The sequence below is a fragment of the Tenrec ecaudatus genome, chromosome 5, assembly GCF_050624435.1.
Source record: "Tenrec ecaudatus isolate mTenEca1 chromosome 5, mTenEca1.hap1, whole genome shotgun sequence".
NCBI lineage: Eukaryota > Metazoa > Chordata > Mammalia > Afrosoricida > Tenrecidae > Tenrec > Tenrec ecaudatus.
In genome coordinates, this window is record NC_134534.1 from 173,546,566 (window position 1) to 173,573,952 (window position 27,387).

Sequence of the window (27,387 nt, forward strand, 5' to 3'; positions counted from 1 at the left end):
ACACCGCAGAGCTGGCTGCCAATCTGAGCTACACACAATAAAAGAAGCTCCGGTGACAATGGGTTCCACTCTCAAATCCAGTTCCCAAACGAGATTTGACCTAAAAAGTCTTAAGAATCAAACTAAGCACTATAGATTTTGTTATTTTTTTTGTTCCCGTTCTAATCTTAAAGTGTAAATTGCCTCCGAGTTGTCTCTGAATATATTACAGACATGAAAGTTCTACGAAGACCACAAAGCTGAAGCTGGCAGTACATGGATCCTTGCTACAGTCAGCGCTATATCCTGGCCATGCATGAAAACCTCTGGAGAAAATCCGCACCAGGAACCAGCCTGGGATGCTACTGGAGGTGGCCCCTCAGCCCAAGAGGTGCACTTACCTGTCTTTAACCCTCCAGGATTTATGGGTTTCAATGTGAACGTGACTTGAGAAATGGCCCTTTTGGGGCTGATTCCTTCTTCCAGGAAAAGAGGCAACATTTAAGCAGAATCTGTAGGGCACCAGGGAGGGGCACGTGGGGTAGGGGGAGAGGGCCCCTCCCTGAGGGCGTCCCATGCACTGAGCAGTCCCACCCTCGGCGCTCACCAGGGTGACAATGGCACATTCCGCCGTCAGCTGGGCAGCACTGAACAGTGTCCGTACAAACCGGTAAATCTGTTTCTGCTCTGGGTTGTGTTTGTCGTAGTCGGGCGGCACTTCGGATTTCTGGGGAAGGAAACATTTTCAGATGGCCGGTCACTCACTACGAGCAACAGAGAAACCACGAAACAATCTCATGAGAGACGAGGAGGAGGTGGAGATTACCGAGAGAGGGTGAAGGTTTTCGTCAAAAATGTCTAAGAGCATCCTTCCATCTGGGTCCCTGGTGGGGAAAATAACACAGAATGGAGTTTATTTTCTGCAAGAATGAGCGTCTGTCAAGAGAACAAAAATATCTTCCGATGGAAATGCATTTCCAGATGACAGAAGGCAGCGCAACATGTGCCATCCGCCATCAGGTACTCGTGAATAGTAACCCCTTTTCCTCGGAAGTAACACGCAAACCCTATTTACTGAACTAGTCCATGGACATGACCACACCTCGTTGAAGCAATTAGGTAAAACCCTAGCTCTATCACGGTTTGCTTTTCAAATGACCCAAATCTACTTAAGTGACTTAAATTTCTTTCGCATCGTGCTTCTGAGCAAAGGTCACGGGTCTGTTTAAAGTCGCTGCGACCTTGGTGCTTGGTAGGAACTGTGTCCAAAGCTATGAACACCAAGTGTGTCCACGACGTTAGTTTAAAACTTTCACAACATGCAATTCGACCACTTCACTATGAGCTTCACATTTCTGTACTGGACGTCAAGAGGGGACATAAGGAAAAGTGAACTGGGGGGCTTATAAAGGAGAGACTGGTGGAACCCTCTAGGGGAGGGGTTTTCCCTAGAAGCAGTGTCTGGGGCCAACCGCTTCTCACCAGCGGCAAGCAGCTCCCCATTCATCTGCTTCATGCCAACAGGGCTTTACCTAAACATTTCCCACTAAAAACCAAATCCTGGGTCATCTCAGACAATCGGCTGCCAGGCTGGGCCTGTGCTTCCGTGCCACATAAGGAGATTGGAAGGCGACAGACCTATCTCGAAGGCACAGGCATCCTGACAAACGCTCCGATTTCCACTCCATAAATGTACTTTGAGAATAAAGAAGGAAAGAGATTGGCCACAAAAAGAAACAGAAGGGAAACCATAAAGGCACTGCCATCAAGTGGATGCTGACTCTCGGCGAGCCTACAGGACAGAGGAGGGCCCCTGTGGGCCTGTGACACCTGGTCTTGAGATGAGCTACCCAATGCCAACCCACCACACGGCCAGGGCTCTACAAAGACCTTGGCCACAAGGAACATGCTTCCAGCCCTTCCCCAGCCCCTTGAGCTCCCTGGCTCCCCCTACACCGACTAAGGCAGCCAAGGAGCCAAGCAGGTCTCGGCAGGCAGGACCTGAGCACTGCACCTGGAAACAGCGTCTGCTTACACTGCCTGTATCTTACAGTGACCCTGACGAGCAGGAAACAGCTGGTTCGTGACCTCACTCCCACCCTCCGCAAGATTTCCACTGGCTGCGGCAGGCAGCCCGGCTCAGGTTTGCGGACGGACGAGTGAGTGAGGGGCCCTGGAAAGTCATGCAGCCCCTCTAGAGAAACAGGCCCCAGCAATCATTGTAAGGCTGAGCACGCAGGTGCAGACACTGTACGAGGACTTAAGACCTGGGCTGAAATGGCCCTGGAAACAAAGTGCGTCCTCTGAGAAGTGACCTGTGTCCTCACTCCTACCACATGATGCACCCTGATGCGGAGCATGCTCTCTGTCCGGACAGCCAGCTGCAACCCTCTGCCAGCAGGAATGACCACTGAGGAAGCCACCAGGCAGGGCAGCTTGTCAGCTGAGCCCTCCCGTCCCCAAGACTCCAGCAGGCTCTGTACGAGCAGCTGTGCTTATTTATGAAATCCCCTCCTGTATTTGGCCTTCCACTAGTCCTTTCCCCTCACTTTTAGTGGAATTGATCACCACTAACCCAGCAGAGCAAGAGATTAAAGGTTTGGGAGTGTATTGTGTGGGTTCACATCATAATTCCCTAATTGACTCCTTGTGTTTTCTTTGGAAAATCATTTCGTTTCCCTGCCTGTTAACATCCCCAGTGGAGTTTTTCCTAAGGGTCAAATGAGATAATGCACACAAAGAACTAACCAGAGCAGCCATCCAGATACCAGGCCCACTGCCATCAAGTGGCTGGGCCTCACAGTGACACCTACACAGGGTTTCCTGGACGGTAAATCTTTGCGGGGCAGACAGCCTCACCGTTCTCCGGCAGGAGCGGCTGGTGCGTTTGAATCGCCATGTCGTTGGGGCCAACAGGGCTGCCTAGAATGGCCATAGCAGCTGCTTAAGTATCATCAGCTACAGCTAAGCTGGAAGGCCTGTGGCAATGCTGGGTAAGCATTGTACTGCTAACCACAAGGTCAGAGGATCAAACACACTGATCACTCTGCAGATAAAAAATGACGCTGCCTGCTCCCATAAAGAGAACGGCTCAGAAGCACGAACAGAGTCTCTGAGTTAGAATTGACCTGACGGCGGCAGGTTTGGGGTGCATGGCCAGGTTAACTTTGAGATCTACGATAGTCTATGATCTCTGAGAGATGCTAACATGAAACTGGCCTGAGAGCTTCATAGCTTACTTTCCTCAATGGATTTCCATTGTGTCTTGAGGTTCAAGCATGTTAAGAGTGAGAACCAATGACAAAAACAAGCAGTAAGTAAAAAATCTTCTCTCTCACCGGTGCTGTGCTGTTTTAAGGTTCAAAGCTACACTACCTGTTCTAAATTCTTAAATCCAAAATTCTCAAGTGCTAGCCAATGATGATAGAGAAAACACCTTTCCAGGTATGTGTCCCCCACCCAACAAAGCTGACTAGGAGCTCTGCCATCTACCCTTCGCTGAACTGACCCATCCTGATACTCCACCCTATCTTCAGACAGCTCTAAGGTCAGTCACACCTGCAGACCACCTGGGGCTAGCTGGTACTCGCTTTTAAGCTCAGGGGCTCTGTTCCCAGGCAAGGAGGTCTAGACTCACTGAGAGGGTGGCTCTGTTGTTCCCACACTAGTTTCTACCTGTTGTACTGGTATAACCATGTAACACATGTAAACATTACAGTTATCAATAAAATAGAACTGCTATAAAGAGTGGTCTTGTTCTCATGAGAACCAAGATACATGTGTTGAAAAGGCCACACTAAACGTGACACACTGGAAAAATTACTTTGCACTTGGTTGTTGTTTGTTGTGTGCCACTGAGTGAATTCTGGCTCCCAGCAAACGTCTAGGGCAGAGTGGAACTGCCCCACTGGGTTTCCTATCTTGTCAAGTTTTCCCCTCTGAAGCAGCTGGCGGGTTTGAACCACCCATCTTGTGGTTATCAGCAGCTGCGCACTTGACCATGGCACCGCATAGGCTGGCTTGCTACTGATGGAGTGCTGTCGAGACTTGAGGGATTCTACACTCAGATTGGTTCACAGACTTCCGTGTCTCTATTTTTCCTCGTGATTTACAAAGAATGCATTCTAGATGTGGCTTATGAAAATATATAAGGAAAGAGAGAACCCCCCCCACCCCCAACCTTGGTCTGCCACAATCAGGGCCCTGTGCCGGAAGCAGACAGCCCTGATGCTGCAGTGGACAAATCAACATGCTCTTACATGGTTTGAAATAAAACATTTGTTTCAAGTCGAGTTCATCTCTTTTTATGATCCCTGGCTTTAGTGGGCATTTTACTTTACGGAATTATCACCAGACCCAATCATTTCCATTTAGCTTACATCTCAATTTATCTCTAAATTTATTCGACTGGATTCACAGTAAATCAAACTTTTTTTTGGTGTGTGCTAAAGTTGCACACAATAGTTTTTGAATTGAATCTTATAGAATACATTTAAACAGGTAACACAGAAGATAAGCAGTGAAGAAGAAATAGAGGAACATTATTAAATCTTGTTCCATTTTGATGGCGCCAGTCACTAACACCCACGTGGTTTCCGCTAATTCAGAAGCAGTTCAGCACTTACCTGTCATGTTATGGCAAATTAAACTAGCTATAGACCGTCTTAAAACTATGGGCTAGAGAAATATAAAGTTCAAAGGCCTGGCAACTACAAATAAGGGGTAAAAATCAGAAAAACAATATACAATAAGCTGTGATGTACTAGTGAAAAATGCATCTGCCACATACCTGTTTTTGATGTGATAATATATTGCGAGAGCTACACTGTAAAATAAAATGCAGGAATTCAATGTTTCATAAGCATAATAAGACCTTACGCAATTATCACAGATATTTATAAGAAAAGGCAAACAAGCTATTGCATCAGTCCCACTGCATTCAAAAAACTGCTCATGAAAAGACGTTTACAAAAGCAAACCACTCTGCTACACATCCCCCCGCATCATGAAACCTTCTCCAGGCATGCCGGTGTCAGAACTGCTGAGAGAGACTGTGTTGCATACCGACACTATATTAAAAACCAGGTAGTACAAATCAGACACCCTTAGAAACCTTCTATTTACTACCTACGATTTCAAAAGATTAGTGGTTTCTTTATAAGTGGCTTACACATACAAATAATGAATCATACCAGTTTCATACTTTCGCTCTTAAATCAAGTCTTGGCAATCCATTCAACTGACCCATGCATTTGCTGAAATGGTACTGTAATTTCTGTTTGTAGCACTGCCTTGTATTATATTTTATGATTTAGAAGAGTTGACTTTATGAGATGTCCCCTTCCCCTGATATTTTCTTTATGAAATACTGATTATAAAGCACATTATAGTAATTGTAGAAATTCTAGAAACTATAGAAAGATTAACAATCCTTCTGTCCAAAGGGAACTATTAGCTTCAATTATAAATATCTGTCGTATCAATAAATTACACCATGTAAATAGGTTTGCAGCCTATTATTACACTAGCACTTTTATTACCACTCTAATATCTTCAAGACATGACTTTACATGGCTGAGTGGATTCCATCATATGGTATTGACCAATTTGTTGACACTCCCTCCCTACTACTGACGGATATTGTTTCTAACATCCCTGCAGATAAATACTTTCCCACCAGGGTCTCTTGACACTGCGTGTTAGCTTACACTCACCTTTCACATTCCAAGAAAATGTTCCCCCACTGGACAAGTGGAGAAAAGCACTCTTGCCCTCCCTGCCTCAGCCTGAGTTCCTTTAGTCACCTATCCACTTGGCAGTTATTCATTCAGGTTCACTGGGCGAATGCGGTCCTTCCACTAGTTTAGTTTTCCTTCATAATTTTGTGAAGAAGCTGGACCATATTGCACGTGTTAGGTCTGGACTGACTTCATGACAGCAGCGGGTCTTGGTCTTGACGGGCTCGGCACAGTGGCTGGGTGGGTGGGGGGATGTCATCTGTTTCTGGGGCACCAACAACAGATCACGAGTGAGCGCGCTGAGAGGCACCCAAGGGCTCATCTCCCCGTCACAGGATAAAGCCCGTCCTTCCGAGTCAAGCCTACTCATTCAAAGGAGTGGGCCTCAGTGTTAAAATTCCTCATGGGAAAATGACCACCTTTCACCATTTCTCACGCCATCTTGAAACCAGCATCCGCTCCAATGAAAGGCTTGCGATGGCGGGGAAGGGTTTTAGGATGGATGAGACTAGTGCTATGGCTTCATACGTGTTTCCCTACATTCGCAGCCCCGACCCAGAAGACAGGCAGTACGGACTCTACTTTACAAACGAGAAAACTAAGGGTCAAGGCCCGAGGTCCCAGAAATGTCCCACGTGCGTAATGGGTTTGTGCCCTCTTGTTCTACTGCGCACTGCCTCTGGAAAGCAGGGGAAATTACTGCTTTAGCCATTGAATCAGCAGGCTGTCAAGGTTGCTTTTCTAAACTAACGTCAGGTTTGAATGGAAGGTTTTGTAGGACTGGGTTCAGGGCGGTGAGTTGTTTAATCTCTTTGAGTGCTTGAGAAAGCAAATGGTCTTGCTTCCCCCTGAGGCAGCAGGATGGAGGAGCATCACCCACCAGGCTGGGGGGCAGGCGAGCTGGGTTCCAAATCTAGCCCCTTCCCTTAATGGAGTTCACTCTCCTCTCGGCGCCTTCATATCCTCGTTTATAAAACTAGAAGGAGACAGCCTCTACATTAGAGAGCTGTTATTATTATCGAATGAGATAAGACGGATAAAAGCATTATTTCAAATATAAAGCTCTAAAGCAGGAGTTATTACTGTTGTGATTCCCCGTCAATAACTTCATCTAAAGAAGCCTGGCTCCTGCAGATTCCATGAACGCCCCAGGGCCCCAAGATCAGCGTCCTTCCCAGCCAGGGACGAGACTGAACTTCGCGAGGCTCTTGACCTCTGTGAGAGCTCGAGCCACTTCGTGGCCATGAGGCTGGACTATAGGATCAGTTCCAAAGTCTTGGGAGGACACAGAGGGCCTTGGATTTAGGGGAGGCAGAGAAAGCATGAAATGAAGATTAGGTTTCCGTTTGCTAGGCACTCCCTCAAAATACCACCGCCACCATCACAGGGTCTGTTCTGACTCATAGCGCCCCTGCGGGATGCAGTACATCCGCCCCTGTGGGTCTCTGACACGGTCAGCCCCGATGGGAGCAGTAAATGTCATCATTCTCTTACACAGTGGCTCAACTGATATCCGCCAGGCCACCAGGGCTCCTTTGCTCGGCAGTGACCCTGTTTGATAGAGCAGAACTGCCCCATAGGGTTTCCATGGCTGTACTCGCCTTTCTCTAGCTGGTGGCTTTGAACCCCTGACCTTTGGGGCAGCCGTGCGCCTGGCCCCTGCACCCCCAGGGCTCCCATGAGTGAAGATGGGCTTGATGGCAGTGGGTTTGTGGGTTCTCTGGTTTCGAGTCAGCATTAGGCAAAATGTTGAAGTCAGCTAGCCCATGGGCTTAGTTAGCATCGCCCTACTCATGTCCTCGCACCCAGTTTTCTTCTGGGTCTCCGCTTTCAGCGTCCAGCTGAAGAACTCACTCGGCCTGACAGCATGTCGAGTCGCTCTTTTTTCAGCTCCACGATCGGAACCAAGCTGTGGCGTGAGGCAAGATGCGGAAGGTACCTCTCCCCTTGGACACCCGCCCTGCCAGCCCCTTGTTCCCAAATGTGCATCGGAAAGAGGAGGATGCTTTTTAAAGCAACAGGACCGCTGAGTGAAGGACAGGAAGGGCAGCAGCTCCCAACGGTGGCTGTCCATTAGAATCTCCGAAGGAGCTTTGGAAAATCCAAATCTGCAGTCTCTAGCGGATCCGTTTACTCAGGAACTCTAGCCAGACAGTCTTCCTCTCACAGCTCCCCTGGAGATTCCCCCGAGAAGTGCCGGCTTATATAGAAGCGCACCGAGGAGTTCCACGTGCTTGCTGGCTCCACGGTCAATGCCTGGATCATCACGTTGCCACCCTAGTTTCCCGGCCTGGGCTCCTAAGGAAGTCCCAAGCAGTGGTGATTTTAAGTGGTCAAGGGATCAGGTGTTCACAGCTCTGACCGCCACTCGGAGCGACGCAGCCATTGGCTCTACTGTGCACCCTTCCTGTGAGGCCAGATTCCAGGATGAAGGGCACGCGAACAGCTTTCATTCCGTGCTGTTTCAAGCTGGAGCGGATGCCAGGGTGGGCGGGCATGGTGCACAGTTCTTTGGGGCTTTCTGCTTTGCTTCCACAACTGCTAAAGACTTTGTCTCAAAAAACGCTTCCGAGTTGCTGTACCGCTGTCCCAGCAGGAAACTTGGGCCCCGAGGTATGTAAGTGGCTCCAGCAAACCACACAGACAAGGCCCTTGTGGGGCTACTGTGCAAACCTCTCCCCAGGAGCCTTCTCAAGACGGCTTGGGTGTATGCTTGCTCACTATGTAACGCCTGTCGACATGGAGGTATTGAGGGGAGGGGCCCACCTCCATCCAGATCTGGGAAAACTGCTGCCACTAGGACCGAAGGGCAGTGCTCAGACACAGACAGCCTCGTCCCAGCGGCTACTCCTCCCTCCTGCCTGCAGTAGCTGCTGTGCCCACAAGAGGCTCCGTAGCAGAGCCCACGTGTTTAAAAGAAGACTTTGACCCTTAAATGCCTACCACCCCCGCCCCCACCAATGAGATTAAAGAATCCTTAGTGCCTATTAAGCTCATTACACATGCCAGCACTTACACACTTGGTTAAACAGGTAGAGAGAGAAGTATTCCCTAGATTTCTCCAAATTAGGCTGCCTACCAGAGGCCCCAGGCTCACCGAGTGTTCTCTGACAGCTTCTGGGGGTGCTGATCCCTGGGTGAGTGATAAGATCACAGGAAATGTGACCCTGCCTCCCCCTTACATCCCAGCTTTCGATAAGAAAGCCGAGGGCCCCAAAGGGAAGTGGATGTTATCCAGAGATCCCTTCTTTCTTCTTACCCTATTTTTAAAAAGAGAAACTAAAGGGCCCCTTCCCCCACCCCCACTAATGACAAAGCCAAGATTAGAACTCAGATCTCTTGACTCCCAGCCATTCTCTCCACTTGCCATGCCAGCGTTCTCCTGCGGCTCGGACCCTTAAACTGTGACCAGTCTCACACACTACCATCGACTCAATTCTGACTTAAAACAAACTCGTAGGACGGACTAGAACTGTGTGTTGTGAGTTTGGGGGGCTGTACATCTTTGGGGGCGCACAGAGCTTCAACTTCCTCCTGAGGAGCAGTGGGTGGATTCAAACCGCTGATCTTGTGATTAACAGCCCAATGTGTCACCACTACAGACATCAGGGCTTCTTGTGACAACAGTAGCCTCGTCTTAGGTAGAAAGCAAAAGCCTCGTAGAACGGCACTAGTGGCCTCCGCAAACCAGGCCAGAGCAGAAAGAGCTCACATGCATCTTAAGTCATCGCTTAATTAGGATTGTTGCTCGTTTATGTAAGTGATAATACAATCAAGTGTTTTGATAAAGCCACATTTCAAAGACCAAAGTTACTTTTTAGACAGGCTGCCGGAACAGTCCCTGGTTTCCCTCTTCCCCATGGTACCGCTCCCACGGCCCATAACCAACCAGCATTGCCACCGGGTTAAGTGATGGAGCAAACCATTCAGCGAAACAAGAATGATACCCACCATTTAATTGTATACTTGAGGTTTGGTTGACTGACTGTGCTATCATCTAGGAAGATAGTGGAGCAGGAGCTGTATTTCCTTGCTATTTGTCCTGGAGGATGCTAGAAAACAATGGGCAACAAGAAGGACAGTTAGACAGGGCTCATGTTCCTTCCAAGGACCCCCCTCCCCCACCTCTGAAGGCCGGAACATAGAGGGAAAGACATCTTAGCAAGAACTGCTCATAACATCAAAAACAATACAGCACACTGCATTCACACAATGCAATCCCCTCTTCCACACAGGGGTCGGCACCACCACCCCTGGTCCCAAGCCTCCCTCATCAGGGCAACAAGAAACTGTTGTCCTCGACCACCAGAGAGTCTCCTGCTGGCTGCTAAGAACCCTCCGCCCTGGGCACTGTGTGAACTTGGAGTTCAGCTCTCAATGCCAAAGAGAGCCCAGAACGAAGGGAGCATCCTGATTGCACACACTGCGATCAATACAAGGGTCTCGTGTACCCATTTTGGGCGTATGGCTGGCTTGAAGACGAGGCACGGTGCAACCGATGCTCATTTGGGATCTCCTTTTCAGGAGAAGGAAAGATGAAGTTTTCCTTTGTTGGGAGCAAAAGGCTTCCCTAAGAGGAGGACAGCTGGGTGCTTTGGGAGCACAACGCACGGGAGACCTTACAGTGGAGTCTAGTGTGTGGTCTTGGGAGACCTGCAGACCTGAGAGCTACTTCTGAAAGGTGCTGGTAAAGGTAATAACGTAAATTATAAACTAACGCCATCCAATTGCCATAAATAGATGTAATACTTACTTGCAAGCTAGAAAAAGAATTCAAGTAATCTGAAATAAAGTCGTTTTGCCACCTGCCGGGGCCGCGTTGCAGACCCACGTGCCATCCTCAGCAAACAGCCTCTTGCTGTTGGTAAGTGCCGGCGAGTCAGTTCTGACTCACAGCGACCCTAGTTGAACAGAAGGAGAAGCCAGTCCCGTGCCGTCCTCACATCTGTCCCCTTGGTTGAGCCTGTGACTGCAGCCTGTGTCAATCCACCTTTTTCACTGCCCTTCCACTTTACCAAGCATGATGTCTTTCTCCAGGGACTGGTCTCTCCTGACAGCATGTCCAAAGGACGTGAGACAGAGTCTCAACATCCTGGCGTCTAAGGACCATGACGGCTGAACAAACAGATCTGTTTGTTCTTTTGGCAATCCGTGGTAGCTTCAGTATTCTCCACCGGCACCATCGTTTAAATGCAGTGATTTTTCTTCAGTCTTCCTTATTCAATGTCCAGCTTTCACATACACCTCTTGGGGATGTGAAAATCGCTGGCCTGACTTGTCCATCTCTAACTAAATCCTGTTACCCATAATGCTACTTAGAAACCAACTACATCCCCAGTTATTCACAATGCTACTTAGAGACCAAATATCTTCCTCATTACTTCAGCCTGAGAGATCTAAAAACCATATTCTAAACAACCTGCTCTTAAAAAAAATCATTTTATTAGGGGCTCATATAACTCCTCACAGTCCATACATGCATGCATGTGTCAAGCACATTTGTAGTCGTCATCATTATCAAAATGTTTTCTGCTTGAACCCTTGGTATTAGCTCATTTCCTCCCCCCCCCACTCCCCTCTTCCCTCATGAATCCTCGATTTTTTATAAATTATTTTGTCATATCTTACCCACTCCCTTCACCCACTTTTCTGTGGTCCAACCCCCAAGGAGGAGGTCACATGTAGATCCTTGTAATTGGTTCCCCCTTTCCAGTCCACCCTCCATCCAGCCTCCTAGTATCGCCACTCTCAGCACTGGTCCTGAAGGGATCATCTGTTCTGGATTCCCTGTGTTTCCAGTTCCTATCTGTACCAGTGTACATCCTCTGGACAACCAGATTTGTAAAGTAGAAGAATTGGGTAGATCATGATGGGGGGGGGGGCATTCAGGAACTAGAGGAGAGTTGTATGTTTCATCGTTGCTACACTGCATCCTGACTGGCTCGTCTCTTCCCCACGACCCTTCTGTAAGGGGATGTCCAGTTGCCTACAGATGGGTCTTGGGTCCCCAATCTGCACTCCCACTCAATCACAATGATTTGATTTTTTGTTCTTTGATGCCTGATACCTGATCCCTTCGAGAACTCGTGATCACACAGGCTGGCATGCTTCTTCCATGTGGGCTTTGTTGCTTCCGAGCTAGATGGCTGCTTGTTTACCTTCAAGTCTTTAAGATCCTAGACGCTATATCTTTTTATAGCCAGGCTCCATCAGCTTTCTTCATCACTTTTGCTTATGCACCCTCTTTGTCTTCAGCAATTGTGTCGGGAAGGTGAACATCATGAAATGGCACTTTAATAGAACAAAGTATTCTTGAGTTGAGGGAGTACTTGAGTGGAGGCCCAATGTCCATCTGTTACCTTAATACTAAACCTATAAGTATATGCATCCCCATCCTCATATATAAATATATTTACATATGTACATGCCTTTATTTAGACCTCTACAAATGCCCATTTGCCTCCTAGTTCTTTCCTCTAATTCCTTTTACTTTACTCTTGTCACACTACCATGCTCAGCCTTCCTCTTAAAAGCCAAATAATAAACAGAAATTCACTGGTTGGGGTAGGGGATCCAGTTCCTTCAATGGCAGCTAGAGGGCACTGCACTACCTAAACATGTGACCCTCCCCAGCGCCTGACTTCAAAAGTATGTGGGTCAAGAGAAAAAATAACCAAACTTAGGAAATTCCACAGACAAGGCCATTTCTGAGACTTTACTTCCTAAATATAGATGTTGTGTGTCTGTGGAAGGAAAGGTTGCGGGGAAGGCCGAGTAAAGTTCAAGTTATAACTAAGGTTAACCTTTAAACAAGGTGTTTCCACATCCATGAATCACGGCCCTCTTTCTCATTAAAGCAAACTCGAGGCATTAAAAACAATTCTCTCTCTCTCTTTTTAAGCTCACCTGGCAAGCACAGTTACATCACACGAGAGACGTTAAAAATTCCTAACTATTAATAACCATTAGTATGAGTGGCAAGTTTAAAAATCCTAATGGAAATTTTCCCGCAGGTGCAGAATCTGCCACAGGCACTAAAAACCTCAAGTGACACCACCTATTTGCTACGTGAAAATTTAGTCACTTGACAGATGTGCCGATGAATTTTAGGAGCTATGGGATGCTCTTAGGAATCTTATTAACAATAAAACAAAGGGATACTAATTTACTTACACTTCATGTGGGATTTCATCTATTTCCTCTGACTCAAATTCCGCGGAGATTAAAGTGCTACCACAGGAACCGTTAAGAATAAGTAGTTTTCCTTAGGAAATAGAAGCCATGAGGTCCTTGGAAGGAATGATGATGAGGGACCCTCTGGGGCACTTTTACATCCGCCTCGGTCCACGAGCTTGTCTTTATTAGCTAACCTCCTAAACATCCCTCAGGACAGGCAACCCAACCCCATAAGGGTTAGAAAGCTTCAGCTCAGAACCAGCGCTACCAAGGGATAAAGCCACGCACGGGATCTCCTGCGCTGGGAGTCTGGGTACTCCCAAAGTCCTCCGTTCACTGCAAGACAATAGTTCTGCTTCCACATTCTTTACACCTCCTCCTGCGAAGAAGGTCGCTGAAAGTGCCCTGGGCTGTTGAGAGAACCACACGGTCTGTCTTGGAAGAAGTACAGCCACAGGCTCCTTAGAAGCCACGAGGGCCGGACTTCTTCATCTCAAGTACTCCGGGCGCGTTATCAGGAGACCGGGCTCTGCAGGAGCCCCGAGCTTGGAAAAGCAGAGTGGCAGAGAAAGGAAGGCGGTCCTTGACTAGAAGAATGGACACAGCGGCCCCAACAACGAGCTCGCATGGAGCAGCTGTGAGGCCGGCGCTGGCCTGGGCAGTGTTTCATCCCACTGTGCACAGGGTCACTAAGGGTCACAACCCACTGGGTGGCACCTAACGGCAACTGAGTCTTGGAAATTCAATCATTAAGTTGATTCCCACTATTTAATAATTTCCAAAGTAAAGGACCATTCTAGGTACTAAAGCGTAACCGTTTCTGTTGTTGTTTTCGGGGCAGCTCACTCTGAGCACCATCTGGGCAATCCGAGCCCACTTGCTGCATGTCAAGGGTATGTAATTCGTCCGGTTGAAAACTTCTCTTGGGCCGAAACTCAGATGGTAGAGTCCTAAACTGCCCAACCCCTGCTACCAGAAAAGCTCAGGATCGCAGGGTTGCTTGGTTTTGAACTGTCCCTCTCAGGATTACACATTAGCGGGGAGACGGGGGGCAGGCGGCCAGGACACAGCCCGTGCAGTGGTAGCCAACACGTGTCTTAAGGGATGCAGGTTTCGCCTCTGAAGCACTGCCTTCAGACTATCAGATCAATATTATCTGCTCACTGATCAACGGTCTCACGAATTAAATGTTTTTACTAAACACTCAGTGTGCAAGTAGTTCTTAGTTTGGGTCAAAATGCCATAGGAGCCCAGCATTTTCATTATCCCGTGATTGTAGAAAATCAGCATGCACCAACATGGGCGAGAAGGTGCAGAGGTGCCTCGCGGGAGGTGTGGGTCGTGGCTGTCTTCTAACAAAGGTGCTGCCCAGGGGAGACAGCGGCACGCGTGCTGAGGAAGACAGGCACAGCCATGGCTCTCGGTTGTAAATCCCAACTCAAGGAATAACAGCTGGTGACCTGGGCAGTGACTCAGTCTCCCATCTCAACACCTGGGTTTCTGCGTAAGGAAAAATGAACGTGAGATTCGCAGACCTCACTGGGTTCCTTACGAGAAGTGGGTACCCGCAAAGTGTTCAGAGCCGGGAGAGCACACAGGAAGTGTTACGCAGTATTTACTTAGGAACACACCTGACGTAGGAAAGCAATGTGTTGTTGCTATTGGGTGCTGCCAAGTCAGGTGTGTCTCGCGGCGATCCTGTGCACAGAGAACATAGACTGTCCAGTCTGCTGCCATTCTCAAGCCGATGCTGTGCTTGACTCCACGGTTGCAGCCACTGTGTCAACTCTCTCCCTGGAGGTCTCTCTTTTGCTGACTCTGTAGTTACTGAGCCTCATGGTTTTCTCCCCCCAAAATTGGTCCCTACTGGTAACATGTCCAAAGCATGTGAGATGAAGTCTCACCAACCTCACTTCTACGAAGTATCCTCTGGCGGTACTTCTCCAAGACAGAGTGGTTCCTTCTTCGAAGTCTGTGGCACATTCAGTATGCTAAACCTTAATTGGAAAGCACAGATTCTTCTTCGGTCTTTTTCGATCACTGTCCAGCTTTTGCGCACCTATGAGCTGGATGAACACGGCTTGCTTGGGGGTGAGTGGAATCCTTGCTTTGTGATACTTTAAAGAGGGAAGTGGTTTGCAGCCAGTGTGTCCAGTGCAATACCTTCCTTGAGTTCACGACTGCGGTTTGCATGTGCGATGACTGCAGTTCCAAGCCAAGTGAAGTCCTCGACCACCTCAGGGGGCGCCTCATTTCTCCTGGCGTTGCTCAACGGTCCGCTTGCGGGATTTCTGTTTTCATTCTGGTAAAGCACAATCCAGAGGAACGGCTGTAGTCTTTGGTCTTCATCAATTGTTTAACATTCTCTCCGTGTTCAAAAAGCAAGGCTGTGTCACCTGAATACTGTGCAAGTCCTCAGTGAGTCTTCCTCCAACTTTGAGGTCACAATCTTCTTCTTCTTGTCCAGTGACTTGGATTACTTGCTCAGCGTACAGACTGAAGGAGTCTGGTGAGATAATACAACCCTGATGCACAAATTTCCTGATTGCGAGTCATGTTGTACCCTTATTCTGCTTGAATGACTGCTCTTGGTATACGTGCAAGTTGGGGGGGTGGTTTTCTTAAGCTTAAATGTAACATTTTAGACGTACATAAAAGAAAATATCGTAAAGCAATGTTTGACTTGAAAAGGAGATGTTTGACTCTATAGTTAGTTATATAGGCTTTACCAAGAACTGTCCAGATAAAGGAGCAGATGGCACTGAAACTCAACACCTCACTGCCATGGAGTTGATCACAGCGACCCAACAGGGCAGAGAAGAACTTCCCTTCATAGGACAGTGGTTACGCATTAGGCTGCTATCCAAAAGTTTAGCAGTTCAAACCCATCTGTAGCTCCACGAGAGAAAAAGGAGGCTTTCTACTTCTGTACAGAGTGAAATGGCCCAAAATGAAATCACCACTGACATAGAACTACTATATATATATATCTCTATCTCTCTCCCTGTCTCTCTTTTCCTCCCTCCCTCCAAAAAGGTACTGAAAGCAAATCATGACCTTGATAGGAAAGCAGGCCTCTATGCTGCTTCCTAAGAGCACAGGAAAATGAGGTGTGAAAGGCATTCCTTGATGTAAAATTCTCTGACGGCCTGATGTGTGGAGAGCATGCCTGGGCAGAGCACAGGGAGATGTGAAAGAAGAAACTGAGTCCCAGCACTGGCCCCCTCCACCCCATTACTTCCCAGTGAACACTTACTACGCCCTGTGCAGGCAGGATCAACATCATGTTTGTACACATCATTGTAGCAACAAGGAAACAAAAATAATCTATACCCAAATTCACAACATGAATAAATGGTAGAGACAGCCAGACTCCCGTCCAGGCTGTGAGCTTCCAAAGACCATGCAAACCCAGAGCCCTCGCCAGAAGACCATCTGTACATACAAAGATGAGCTCCCACCGCCTCTCAACTACATGGAGAGCGAAGGAGACAAGGAGACAGGTGACAGACCGAACCCCCTTGGGTCTTTAGCCTCAGGGTACTATTGTGGAAAGTGAAAAGAAAACTGAACAGCCGTTAGCTGGGCCAAGTGTTTAACGTAAGGACAGCCCTGAATGGCAGATGAAGCAAAGAGCCGCGGGTAAGAACAGAGTGGCAAAGGCATTCCTATATGAAAGTGGAAAAATAAACCAACGTGGAAATTCAAGAACAGACTCGGAAAATGAAATCTGAGGAGAAAATTCAGTCTCTACTGTGAATGTATGCTTTCACTACAAAATAATGAAGTTCACAATTTAGGTCAACACGGGCTTGATCTTAGCTTCCTTAAGGTTCCACACAATTACTCGACATTGAGAACTACTTCTTTCTTGTTATCATTCTGGTTGGGAAGTAAAACCCAGGAACCTTTCTAAGGACCAGCCTCATAGGAGACAGAGGTGTTGCTCAGCAGGCCCAGAGCCTGCTGGGCTGGGGTGTCGTGGACCAGTCCCTCAGGAGGCTTCTCCTACCGCTGCCTGAGGTCTTCCTGCAGCTGTGCAAGAAGTAGAGGCTGGTTTTCCAGAAAGATCCCCTTTGCTTTTGTAGCTCCACTTCCTGAATGCTACGTGTGATCCAATCTTCTCTAAGCTGTGGTTTGGGGCATAGGATGGGGTGGGAAATGAGTTGATTCCAATGAGAGGAGTAAGGTGAAGGGGTGAAGAAAGGTGAAGGTTTAATCCAACTGCAGATCTTAACATTTTCCATTTGCCCTTTAAAAAGATTCAGGAATCGATTTCACCTGCCCCAGAGTGTAAGCCGTTCGGGTTCCTCTGTTCTGTTTTGTGAGAGCGCCTCTTCCTCAACTAAAGCACGCCAAGTATTTGCACGACACAAACTTTTGGAGGGCCTTCATTTAATTACCATGTATGCATGGAAAGCATCACTGGAAGATAATGGAAGTTTCCCACAAACTTTCTGAAGTCTCCTTGTAAGTAAGCTACGGTGCAGGTGAGGCAGGTGGTGTAAGTAAAGCGCCACACCAGCGGTTCTCAACCTGTGGGTCACGACCCCTGGGGTGTGTGTCGAATGACCCTTTCACAGGGGTCGCCCGATTCATAACAGCAGCAAAATGGCAGTTATGAACAATGAAGATAATTGTATGGTTGGGGTTCACCACAACGAGGTACTGTATTAAAGGGTCACAGCATTCTCAAGGTTGAGAACCACTGGCTCTATACCAAGAGACTCAGTAGCCTGGCCACACCATAAAGCAGAGAAGTATGAGAATAATCAGAATTAAGGCTGCTTAACCCCTGCGATACGTTTCCCTTGCTATATGCCAAGTTGTTATTAAATAAAATGCTCTCAAATTTCTCTATGAAAGATTATATTGATCCAAATGCTACTAGTTCCAGAGGATCATTTGTCTTGGAAATGTTTGGGTTTTTAAAAAATATACAAATGAAGTAAAACAAAACTGTAGATCAGAATTTGAAATAAAATTCATAAATCTGCAAACAAATAAAATATTAAAAATAGAAAAACTCCTCGTTCATGTGTAGTGCCTAGGGTCTTACAAACTTGCAGTAAGCCATGCAAGGCACAACCACTGGTCTCTATTCACTTGGGGCAACAGAGAAGGGAGAGGCAGCAACAAGAGGAGCGCATGGACTGTGTAGCTAATTGCCCCACGAACAACTGCTCCCTTTACCACGAGACCAGAAGAACTGGATGATGCCTGGCAAAAGATTACATAGAAGAATCCAGAAGACAGAAAGAAACTCCAGAACAAAATGTCTAACTCTCATGGACTCCAGACTTTCTAGAACCACAGAGAATGGGTGCACCAACTCTTCAAACTGTTGCCCTTAATAATCTTTACACCTTACACCAAAGAAGCCCATGAAGGCTTCTTAAAACCAAAATGCAGTGTCGCTAACTCGTGAAAGTGTTCGCCTTGGGCATTCTGCTCCCACAAGAACTCTCGCTCCGAGATCAAACTGACAATTGCAATGAGAAAGAGCAGCTAGGAGCCTGAGGAGTCCGTGGGTCTAAGTCATGGCGGGTGGAACAACTCAGACAAGGGGTGGAAACGATTACGCAACACCAACAATGTAACCAACGTCACTAAACTGTGGTACAAAAGCTATCAAATTGGCTAATGCTTTGCTCTGTATAGTCTCAACAAATTGAATAAAATGTGTGTGTGTTGGGGAGGGGTGTTGAACATAAGCCATTTTTGGGAAATTATTTGGCAGTTCATCGCAATATTAAATATATGATTACCAAGGGATCCAACAATTTCATTCCTGAGAATAAAAACTAAAACTTGTGTATGCACGTTCATAGCAACACAGTCATAATAGCTAAAAGGTTGTAACAAACCAAACGTCCATCAACGGGAGAATGGATAGATAATGCATATTACGACAATGAATTGTTATTAAATAATAAAAAGAATGAATGTGCTATAACATGGGTAAACCTTGAAAACTACATTAAGCGAATAAAGGCAATCCATAAACAGTGATATGCTGGATGACCGCACCCATGTGAACTGTGCAGAACAGCAAATCTATGCGCAGAAAGTAGATGTGTGCTTGCCAGGCGCTTGGAGGTGAGAGGAATGGGGAATGGCTACTCAGGAATGTGGGATAAATATGTTATAAAACTAATGCAGTACTGGCTAAAAACCTGTGAATATACTGAGTCACTGAGTTGTATGCTTTAAAGGGGTACATTTTTATGATATGCAAATCATACCCAGCAAAATTGTTTTACAGGTCTTCTACAGAAGGCAAAATAAGGAAAAATATTCCTAAGCAAAAGGCAGAAAGCACTCTGTGGGATTGGAAAATGGAGGCATCAGTATGAAGTCATGATTCTGTTATGTAAACTGTAGAAGCCAAGTCTCTCAGCACAGTTTTAATGCCGTTTTGTGGTAAAATTAGGTGCCTCAGCTGATATTTGGGTTGGCTTATACTGGAGTATATACGGTATTTGCGCATTTCCTCACTGCTTCCACAAGACACCCCAGTAGCAAAGAGCACACAGAGTGCCTGGACCTTGGTTTCTAATACTGTTTCCCATTAAAAAAAAAAAATCATGGCTCCATAGAGAAACTGCTCATTCCAGCACAGAATCGGGGGAGATACAACATGAGTCTGAATTGTCTTATTGTGTTAAGAAAGCAAAAGTGTGCTGAAAGAAAGAAGAAAAATGGACACATATCACAACAAAAAACCAGTTTTAAAAGGCTGCCACGAGTCAACTGTAGTATAATGGAAATATCAAGATAATGAAACGCTGAGATAAACTAAAACCCCTGAGTCCGTGCTGAAGACAGGTGCATGGCTGCTGAGCGGCTCAAGGAAAGGGAAGGAGAGGAGGAGGACAAACAGGAGAAAGGCGATGGGATGAGAAGGCAGCTCCACGGAGCAGAATGCTCCTGAAAAATGCAAAACTGACCATTTTGTAAGCATAATAATAAAGATTGGTTCGGGGAAGAATTATCAACCGATGTGAATTCTAGAGTAAGTGTCTTGGTAAAGTGTCTTCCCACAGACGACCAGTAAATAAACAAGAAGGCTCAAGTAGCAGCACCCTGCGGCGGGTGGTGGAAGGGACGCTGTGGGGCTCAGAGAAGACCACCTGAGACGGGCAGGGGAGGATTCCCTGTGGCATGTCAGACTAGACTAGAAATGCTCTCCTGAGTCCTTCTGACGAACCCACATGGAGAAACATTCTGTGAAAAACAAAATCCTGCCTTTTCTTCCTCAAAAATATCGACGTCTTGAAAGGCAAAGAACTGGTTCTGCCCCAGATTACAGGAGATTGAAGGAAGGGGCAAGAGAAGGAAATGGGGCACACGATGCTGAATTAATCTGATACGAAAGGGAGAAATAATTCTATTGATTATATTGGTGGTCCCTTAACTAGGAGGATTAATCACAATAATTTTATAAATGCTATGCTCTTGACTTGGGTAAAATGTTACAATTCTATAAAATCATATTCTTATTTTCTTTTCACTCGTCACTCCAGAGGCCCCCGAGCAAAACTGAGAAGGTGAAGATGGCAATCAAGCCCAGGGGACACGGGGGGCAAGGTTAGCAGGCATGACACAGACGCCCCATTCCCAAATGATTCCCCCAGATGTGACGACGATGATTCAAAACTCACGCTCACTGCCACCGAGTCCATTTTAAACCATATTGACCCAACAGGACAGGAGAGAGCTGCCCCTGTGGGTGTCAAAGACTGTGACTCTCTGCAGTATATTTTATAAAGCAGAAATCTTTGCCATCCTCCTCAGGAGCAGCTGGTGGTTCTGGACTGCAGGCATGGGGTTAGCAGCCTACCAAGTGATAAGACACATAAACTGATGAACCCGAGGAAAGGATAAATCAGAGTTTCCTGTATTAATCTGGTTGTAGCTTTTCTGTGAGGCAAACAATTAAAAAAATAAGTCGTGTACACCCACACGCAAGGGGACTTCAAAGAGTCTGAGGAAAATGGAATTAAAAGTTAATAGAGGGGCTGAGAGGAGAGGCTGAGTTGGGAGGTTTAGGGGCTCAATGCTCAGCTCAGCCCCACAATGGTACCTTGAATAAAATATATAGATATATATTTTTTAAATGATAGTTTCCTGTGAGCTTCTTGAAGGCCACTGTGCACATGTCATTGGTTACATTATGTCCCTGCTAAATTCTGTGTTACTCTGGCTGGGCCATGATTCCCAGTGGTTCGGCAATCATGGAATGACCTCCAGTGATGCGGATTAGGAGATTAGCACCCCCAATCCCATCCCATCCCTGATCTGATGCTAAGGGGAGTCTCCCTGGGGCATCCCATCCCTGATCTGATGCTAAGGGGAGTCTCCCTGAGAGACTCAAACAGAGATTGGAGTGAGGAATCCACTCCTCCCAAGAAAGAAGCCTCCCTGAGTGGCGACTTGGGGTCCCCCCACATTGAGAACCCCGAGAACCACATTTCTGTGAGTTAAAGAGATCTACCAGTGGTATTTCTGCTATAGCAGTGCTCGCATTCTAAAACAATACAACTGAAGGGCGCTTCAAACAGTTCATGGAAAAATAGAATAGAAAGACAATGAACTATCTCCACGAATTAAAAAAACAGCCCATCTATGCAGCGAAAGAGGACATGGATGGTGGGGGCGGGGCAGGAGCCTCCCCCTCCCTTCAAAGGGTCCCAGCCTGCTTCTCATGGGCTCTTCTGGAAGCCCCTGCTTTAGAGCCCAGGTCTTCCTTAGTTTGCTTCCCACTCTGTAAGGCTCCAGCGGGGCGGGTGGAGGCTCCCTAAGGGCCGGTGTGCCTGTCCAGCCATACCAGGAACAGTGTCCTCTTCCCTCAGCGAAGGACAGTGCGGAACCAAGAAACCATGAAGCAAGCACAGTTCCTTCCCCGCTCCCAGGAGGACCTGCGCAGCGCCAGAGCCAGGCGCATGGGGGCAGCAGTTTTTGCTGGCCGAGTTGCCAAACACCAACGAGCGATGCTCCAGAGGCAGGGACCCCCGCAGAACAGGCACCACGAAGTTTTCTAAAGCGAACTTCGAAACCAGCATCAGTTCATCGACTCCTGCACTCAGGCACCTGTACAAAGGCCACATGTTTTCTACCACCGTGTGTTTGCAGCCGCTAGGACACGTTATAAGGAGAATGATTACGTGAAGAAAGATGGTTGGTGAGGAAGGAAATGGGAAAGGGTTTTTTAAAAAGAGAAAGTCCCCCCCAAAGGTAGCACCAAGGAGCTGACGTAAGACACCAACTTCTGATCCGGATCAGCAATTTTGTACATGCATAATCATTTCTACTTTCTGATAAAGAAAATAATAATTTTTTGAGAGCAAACTGCATCTTCTCATGCATCTCCACATCCTGTGTGTCGAAGGTGAGTGAGTGGTCTAAGAACCCGTTTCTAACGTGTCTTTAGTGAGGCGGGAACATCTGTAAGCTTAAGGGCATTTCAAAATAAAGGTTGAATTTTTGATGCACTACTAAATAGCCCGTATGTTCACACTATTACAGAAATGGCTCCTACTTCTCTTCTACCACTGGATATGAAGCTTCATTAAGTATATTCAAATATATTCTATTATGCAAACACAGTAACTGCTCACTAAAAATTTTTAAAATAAGGATACATCTCCGGGAAGGGAAAAGAACACGAGTTAGGAGTTTAAAAAATCCATCCCTCCTTCTGACTCACTTCATTTCCTGACTGCTATGGCTTACACGGGAAAGGGAGAATTTGAACAGGCGCGCTACTCCGACCTCGCTCCAGGGGCAAGGCAGAGATGAGTTCAGAACTGAACTGTGGAGCAGGAACCTAAATGATGTATTTCTGGACTCGAATGAATAGAATAGTCTCCTCCCAGGGAATCTGGGGCTTAGAAAGTGAGAAAATTGAGATCTAACTATAGAAAACTATCCATATGCAAAATGCTAGAAAGAATCGTTAGTTCTGATCTTAAAAAATTAAACTGAATTCACCTCCAGCTCCATTTAACAATGATATATAAGGGAGTTTCAAAAAAAAATCTACATCTTTCAGCCTCGTTTTTACATGAACTTTTTGAAGTCCCTTCCTCTAGTCTAGTTAAGAAGATGCCCCAGTGGTGCTGCGAACCAAAAGGCTGGTAGTTCAGACCCACGAGCTGCTCTGCAGGCGAAAGATCACACCATGGGTGCCTGTGGAGGGCACCGCCTTAGACTGGCTCTGCCCTCGGAGTTGGGAAAAGCCTGAATGGCAGGGGGCGTAGATTAGAAACTGCCTTCAGGTCCAGGAGCTCCTTTGAGTTTGATCGATCAGGAACTACGAATTCCTTCCTCGGAGCCCTGGCAGTGCAGAGGGTTAGGTACTGGTTCACACCCACTAGCTGTGCCCCGGGGAAAGGATGGGTCTGTCTGCTCCTGTAAGATTTACACTCTGGGGAATTCCTTAAGTGGGAACTGACTCGGTGGCCATGAGTTTGTTTCATTTGGTTTCCTCTAAACAGCGGTTCTCAACCTGTGGGTCTCGACCCCTTTGGGGGTCAAACGACCCATTCACATGATCACCCGATTTATAACAGTAGCAAATGACAGTGATGAAGTAACAATGAAAATAATTTTGTGGTTGTGGGGGGTCACCACAACATAAGGAACTGTATTAAAGGGTCGCGGTATTAGGAAGATTGAGAACCACTGCTGAGAGAGCTGAGGCTTACAGAATTTTCAAGGTCATTCAATTAGCAGGTGGCAGAGCAGAGTTCTTTTGAGTCCAAGTTCAACTGACAACGTGACTCGTGCTGAGCTGATAAAAAGCAACTCACTCATTCGTCACTTTACTTCCTCACAAAGATGCTCTGGCTGTCACTCGATGCTGACACAGATAAGCAGGACGGTTTTGCATGAAGGCGTGCTCGGGAAGGCTCTGTCATGACAGAGTGAAACCTATGGCAAAGGAGGCAGGCCACTCGGCGCCTGACCAATTCTAGTTCGGTGCATGTGTATGTCTAACCTCACTTAACCTCATTCCCAGTCACCTTGGGTATGTTGTCTGTCACTAGGTAGCTGGCAGAAGGGTGTGACCTGCAAATTGTTGCTGTTAGGTGCCACCACGTTGATTTTCGGTCACAGGAGATCAAAGGGTAAGACTCGGTTTTTAGGTGTACCCTTCATAGAAGCCAGTCTCCACATCTCTCTCCTGAAGAGCACCTGAGTGAGTTCCAACTGCTAACTTCAGGTGAAGGGAGAAGCCAAGAGATCTGAGTTTGGTGACAGGATTCAGGTCTCCAGGCATCTGAACCACACATTCACATTTTACTTAAAAGATCCGTTCAAATAGCTAAACCCACAACAAGCAAAGCCAAAACTGTAGCAGAACTTAGAGTACAAACTGTACAAAAGCTTTCCAAAAAAATACCTAAAGGTATCTTTCTATTCTATGTGTACATTTCCCTGCAATTGTTCATTCTGACTCCATCCAAACACAGATGCTGATTAGAATATTAATCCGAACAATTCACCCTGGTTTAACTGGCTGTCCAATTAAGTGGTTTATCCTCAAATGGTTTCAGGCTGTAAAACCTGTAATAATTCTTTTACAAGCAACCTTCTTTGTCGATAATCCTGTAAGTCGCTGCCGGCTATTCGGGGCCAGTGAAAGGCCGGTCTGGGGTTCCACTCTATTGCCCCGTTTCCTCAGAACGTTCCCGGTCAAAGTCTGCGAGTGGAACTCAGTAGCACTCTGTGCTTCCATGCTGAGGGACAGCCGAGGACACCCTCCAGAGCAGCTCCAGGGCCGTGGGTTGGGTGTGGTCTGCAGGAGGCTACTGTCCCTGTAGCTGTCATCGACAGTAAAAAGTGAACCGTGCCCACCTTTCTCAAAATGGCTTAACTTCATATACTGCTTTCACTTTTCTTCAACAAGAGCTTCCTTGTAAGTTACCTTAGCAGCATCTACTAAGTTAGTTCTTTGGAAATGTGGCAGAGAAAGCAAAAAAAAAAAACAAAAAAACAAACAATATTCCTTTTATATAAAGCAAATAGAGAATGAAATAATTTCACAAACAAGGGCAACGAGTAACTGTCATCCAGTGCTTATAAAATTAAGTTACCAACTTTAGCTGGGACCCACATTCAGAAAAAAATCCTACAGATTGCCCAGTATCAACCGAATTGCAAACATGAGTGCTAACTTCATACAAGCAAGCTACATCACGCCAGCCCAAGTCGGAGGAGATATCATCCTGTGAACAGTGGTATAAAAACTGAAAGACAAGCCTAGGGCTGCTGAGCTGATTCTGACTGATATACGTTCCATACGGAGTGTAAAACTGCCCTCCGGGTTTCCAAGGCTGACCAACCCTATGGAAACTGACTGCCTCATCATTCTCCTGCAAAGCTGGCTACGGCGTTCAAACTCTCCACCTCAGAGGTGACAGACAAGCCCTTAATCACTGTACCACCAGGGCTCCCTGCGAAGCGGTGCTGGGCAGGCTTTTGAAGCCAATCGATCCAATCCTGGCACCGGCACTTATTTGGTTAACTGTGCCTCACTTTCCTCAGCTGTAAAATGGGAATAATAAACAGTGACAGGCTGAGAGAGAGAGTTATTGCGATACATACCCACTAAACCCAAGAGAGCAGAGCCTGGCACATATAAGGAACTCGACAGGTGATCCGATGGTTACGGACGCATGCCCCTCCTCTATGGCTCTAAATGTGCTAAGCCCAAGTCTCGAGCACTGAAAACCCAATTGCTCTAATAGTCTAACTGAACCTGCAGGTAATTTCATTGAGTTATGCTATTTCGGTGGGTTTGGAATGGCTTTTCTATACCTTTCCTAATGTAGGCACAAATGATGAGCTCATTTGCAGTGAGCTCTGCTCACAGATTGGGGTGTCATGCTGTTACTGGGTCATTCATTACATAACGCCACTTAACACGGTACTTCTTTTAGAGCGGGACAACTGCCTGTGAGCAGCTCCCAAGAACACAGCGATTTCATTCTCTGGGCAGGAGGGCAGAGGTGTTACAGAGGTTGGAGGGCTGAGCTGGTTACACAGGGGGGATACCTTGTGTGTCCTCGGGACAACCTTCGCTCAGTGTGGCACCAGGCTCGATGCTAAGCGGGAGGTTACGCGCAGATTAAAGCCACGGGAGGGCACGTCTTCCTCAGGACCACGATCAGAACGGGGGTGGCATGGACCAATTCCCACCCTCCTTTCCCTTCAAGACATCTTTGAAAGAACTGCCAGGAAACGTGAGAACGGCCTGGCTGGACGGCTGCAGCTCGGCCCGGCCTTGTCTCTGGCAGACATGCTAACCAACACGAAGGGTCCGCGTGGACCCAGCAGGGCAAAGAAAGGGAGGTAATTACTCCCAGTCGCTCAGCTTTCCCTGTGCACTCTCGTCAAAACCCAAAGCAGGCAGGGCAAGGCTCACCAGGATTTCCTGTGACGCACAATTTACTGCCACAGATCCTTTATGCCGAAGCCTTTAATGCCAGGGGCCAAATGTGCTTTATGAATCTGATAAGGAAAATGATGGCAACGTCTGTACAAATGTGCTTGACACAATTGATGGATAGAATGTTGTAAGAGCTGTAAGAGCCCCCAAAACAATGCTAATAAATGAATAAATAAAACAATCAGATAAGGTCTCACAAATTGCTTTAGGACTCTGATGCCAACTGCTGGCTCTCTGGCCCCCAGAAAAGTGCACAGACGTGCTCATAGGAGTGGCACTGCCTCCAGAGGGTCACAGACCTCCCCAGGGCTCTGCAGCTGCCGCCACCACCACCCCAACCCAAGTACACAAACGCCGCGGGTAATAATGTTTTCAATAGAAATAAGCCCAGATAATCCAAAAGCAGAGAATCTGATTTTAGAGATTTCAGTTTCTCCAATACCCCCACTTCAGCACCCAGCCACTTCCAGATGTACACACAGCTAAATGCCCGCAAGTCTGAAGTTCTGAGAAAGACTCTTGGAAGGCCAACTATATGCTTTGAGTCTTCAGCATGAGAGTTGGGAGCATCCTGTGCTGATGATTTACCTGCTTCAGCATCCTACAGGTATGGAGGTGGTCTGGTTTGCTAAAGAAAATGACACCTTCGGCGGGAAAGGAGAGGGCAGCTCTAACCTCTCAGGTGGCTCCACGGCCTCAACGGGGCTGCAGCCCACCAGCTACTCCCGCCACTCCAGAAAGAAGGGCAGCGTGCCTCCTCGGGGCCTCCTGCTCGGTGGCAAGAGAGCGTGTGTTTTTCCCAAGTATGCCTGTGCTGTACAGGTTTGCAAGCTGTCACTTCTCGGGAGGAGACCACGTGGTCTGGCACCAAGTACACCACCCAGTCTTTCTCCCGGGATGCCCCTGGTGGCTTCAAACCACCCAGTTTCAGTTAGGAGAGTTCAGCACTAACCCTCTGCGCCTCTCAGGGACATGGCAGGAAACCAGAACAGGTAAACTTTGTCACCTTTATTTGAGCACCTAGCCTAGAGTGTGCAA

General features: G+C 47.2%; 1 protein-coding gene across 1 annotated transcript in view; it reads right to left on the reverse strand.

The window, feature by feature from the left end:
• CCNY (cyclin Y) overlaps nt 1–27,387 on the reverse strand; it is a 206,122-nt gene that overhangs the window by 19,199 nt on the left and 159,536 nt on the right. Inside the window, exons 4-7 of the mRNA XM_075550275.1 lie at nt 9,669–9,769; nt 4,769–4,804; nt 806–863; nt 587–706 (exon numbers count right to left, since the gene is read on the reverse strand). Coding sequence (XP_075406390.1) covers nt 587–706; nt 806–863; nt 4,769–4,804; nt 9,669–9,769 — 315 coding nt within the window. The remainder of the gene's footprint in view (nt 1–586; nt 707–805; nt 864–4,768; nt 4,805–9,668; nt 9,770–27,387) is intronic.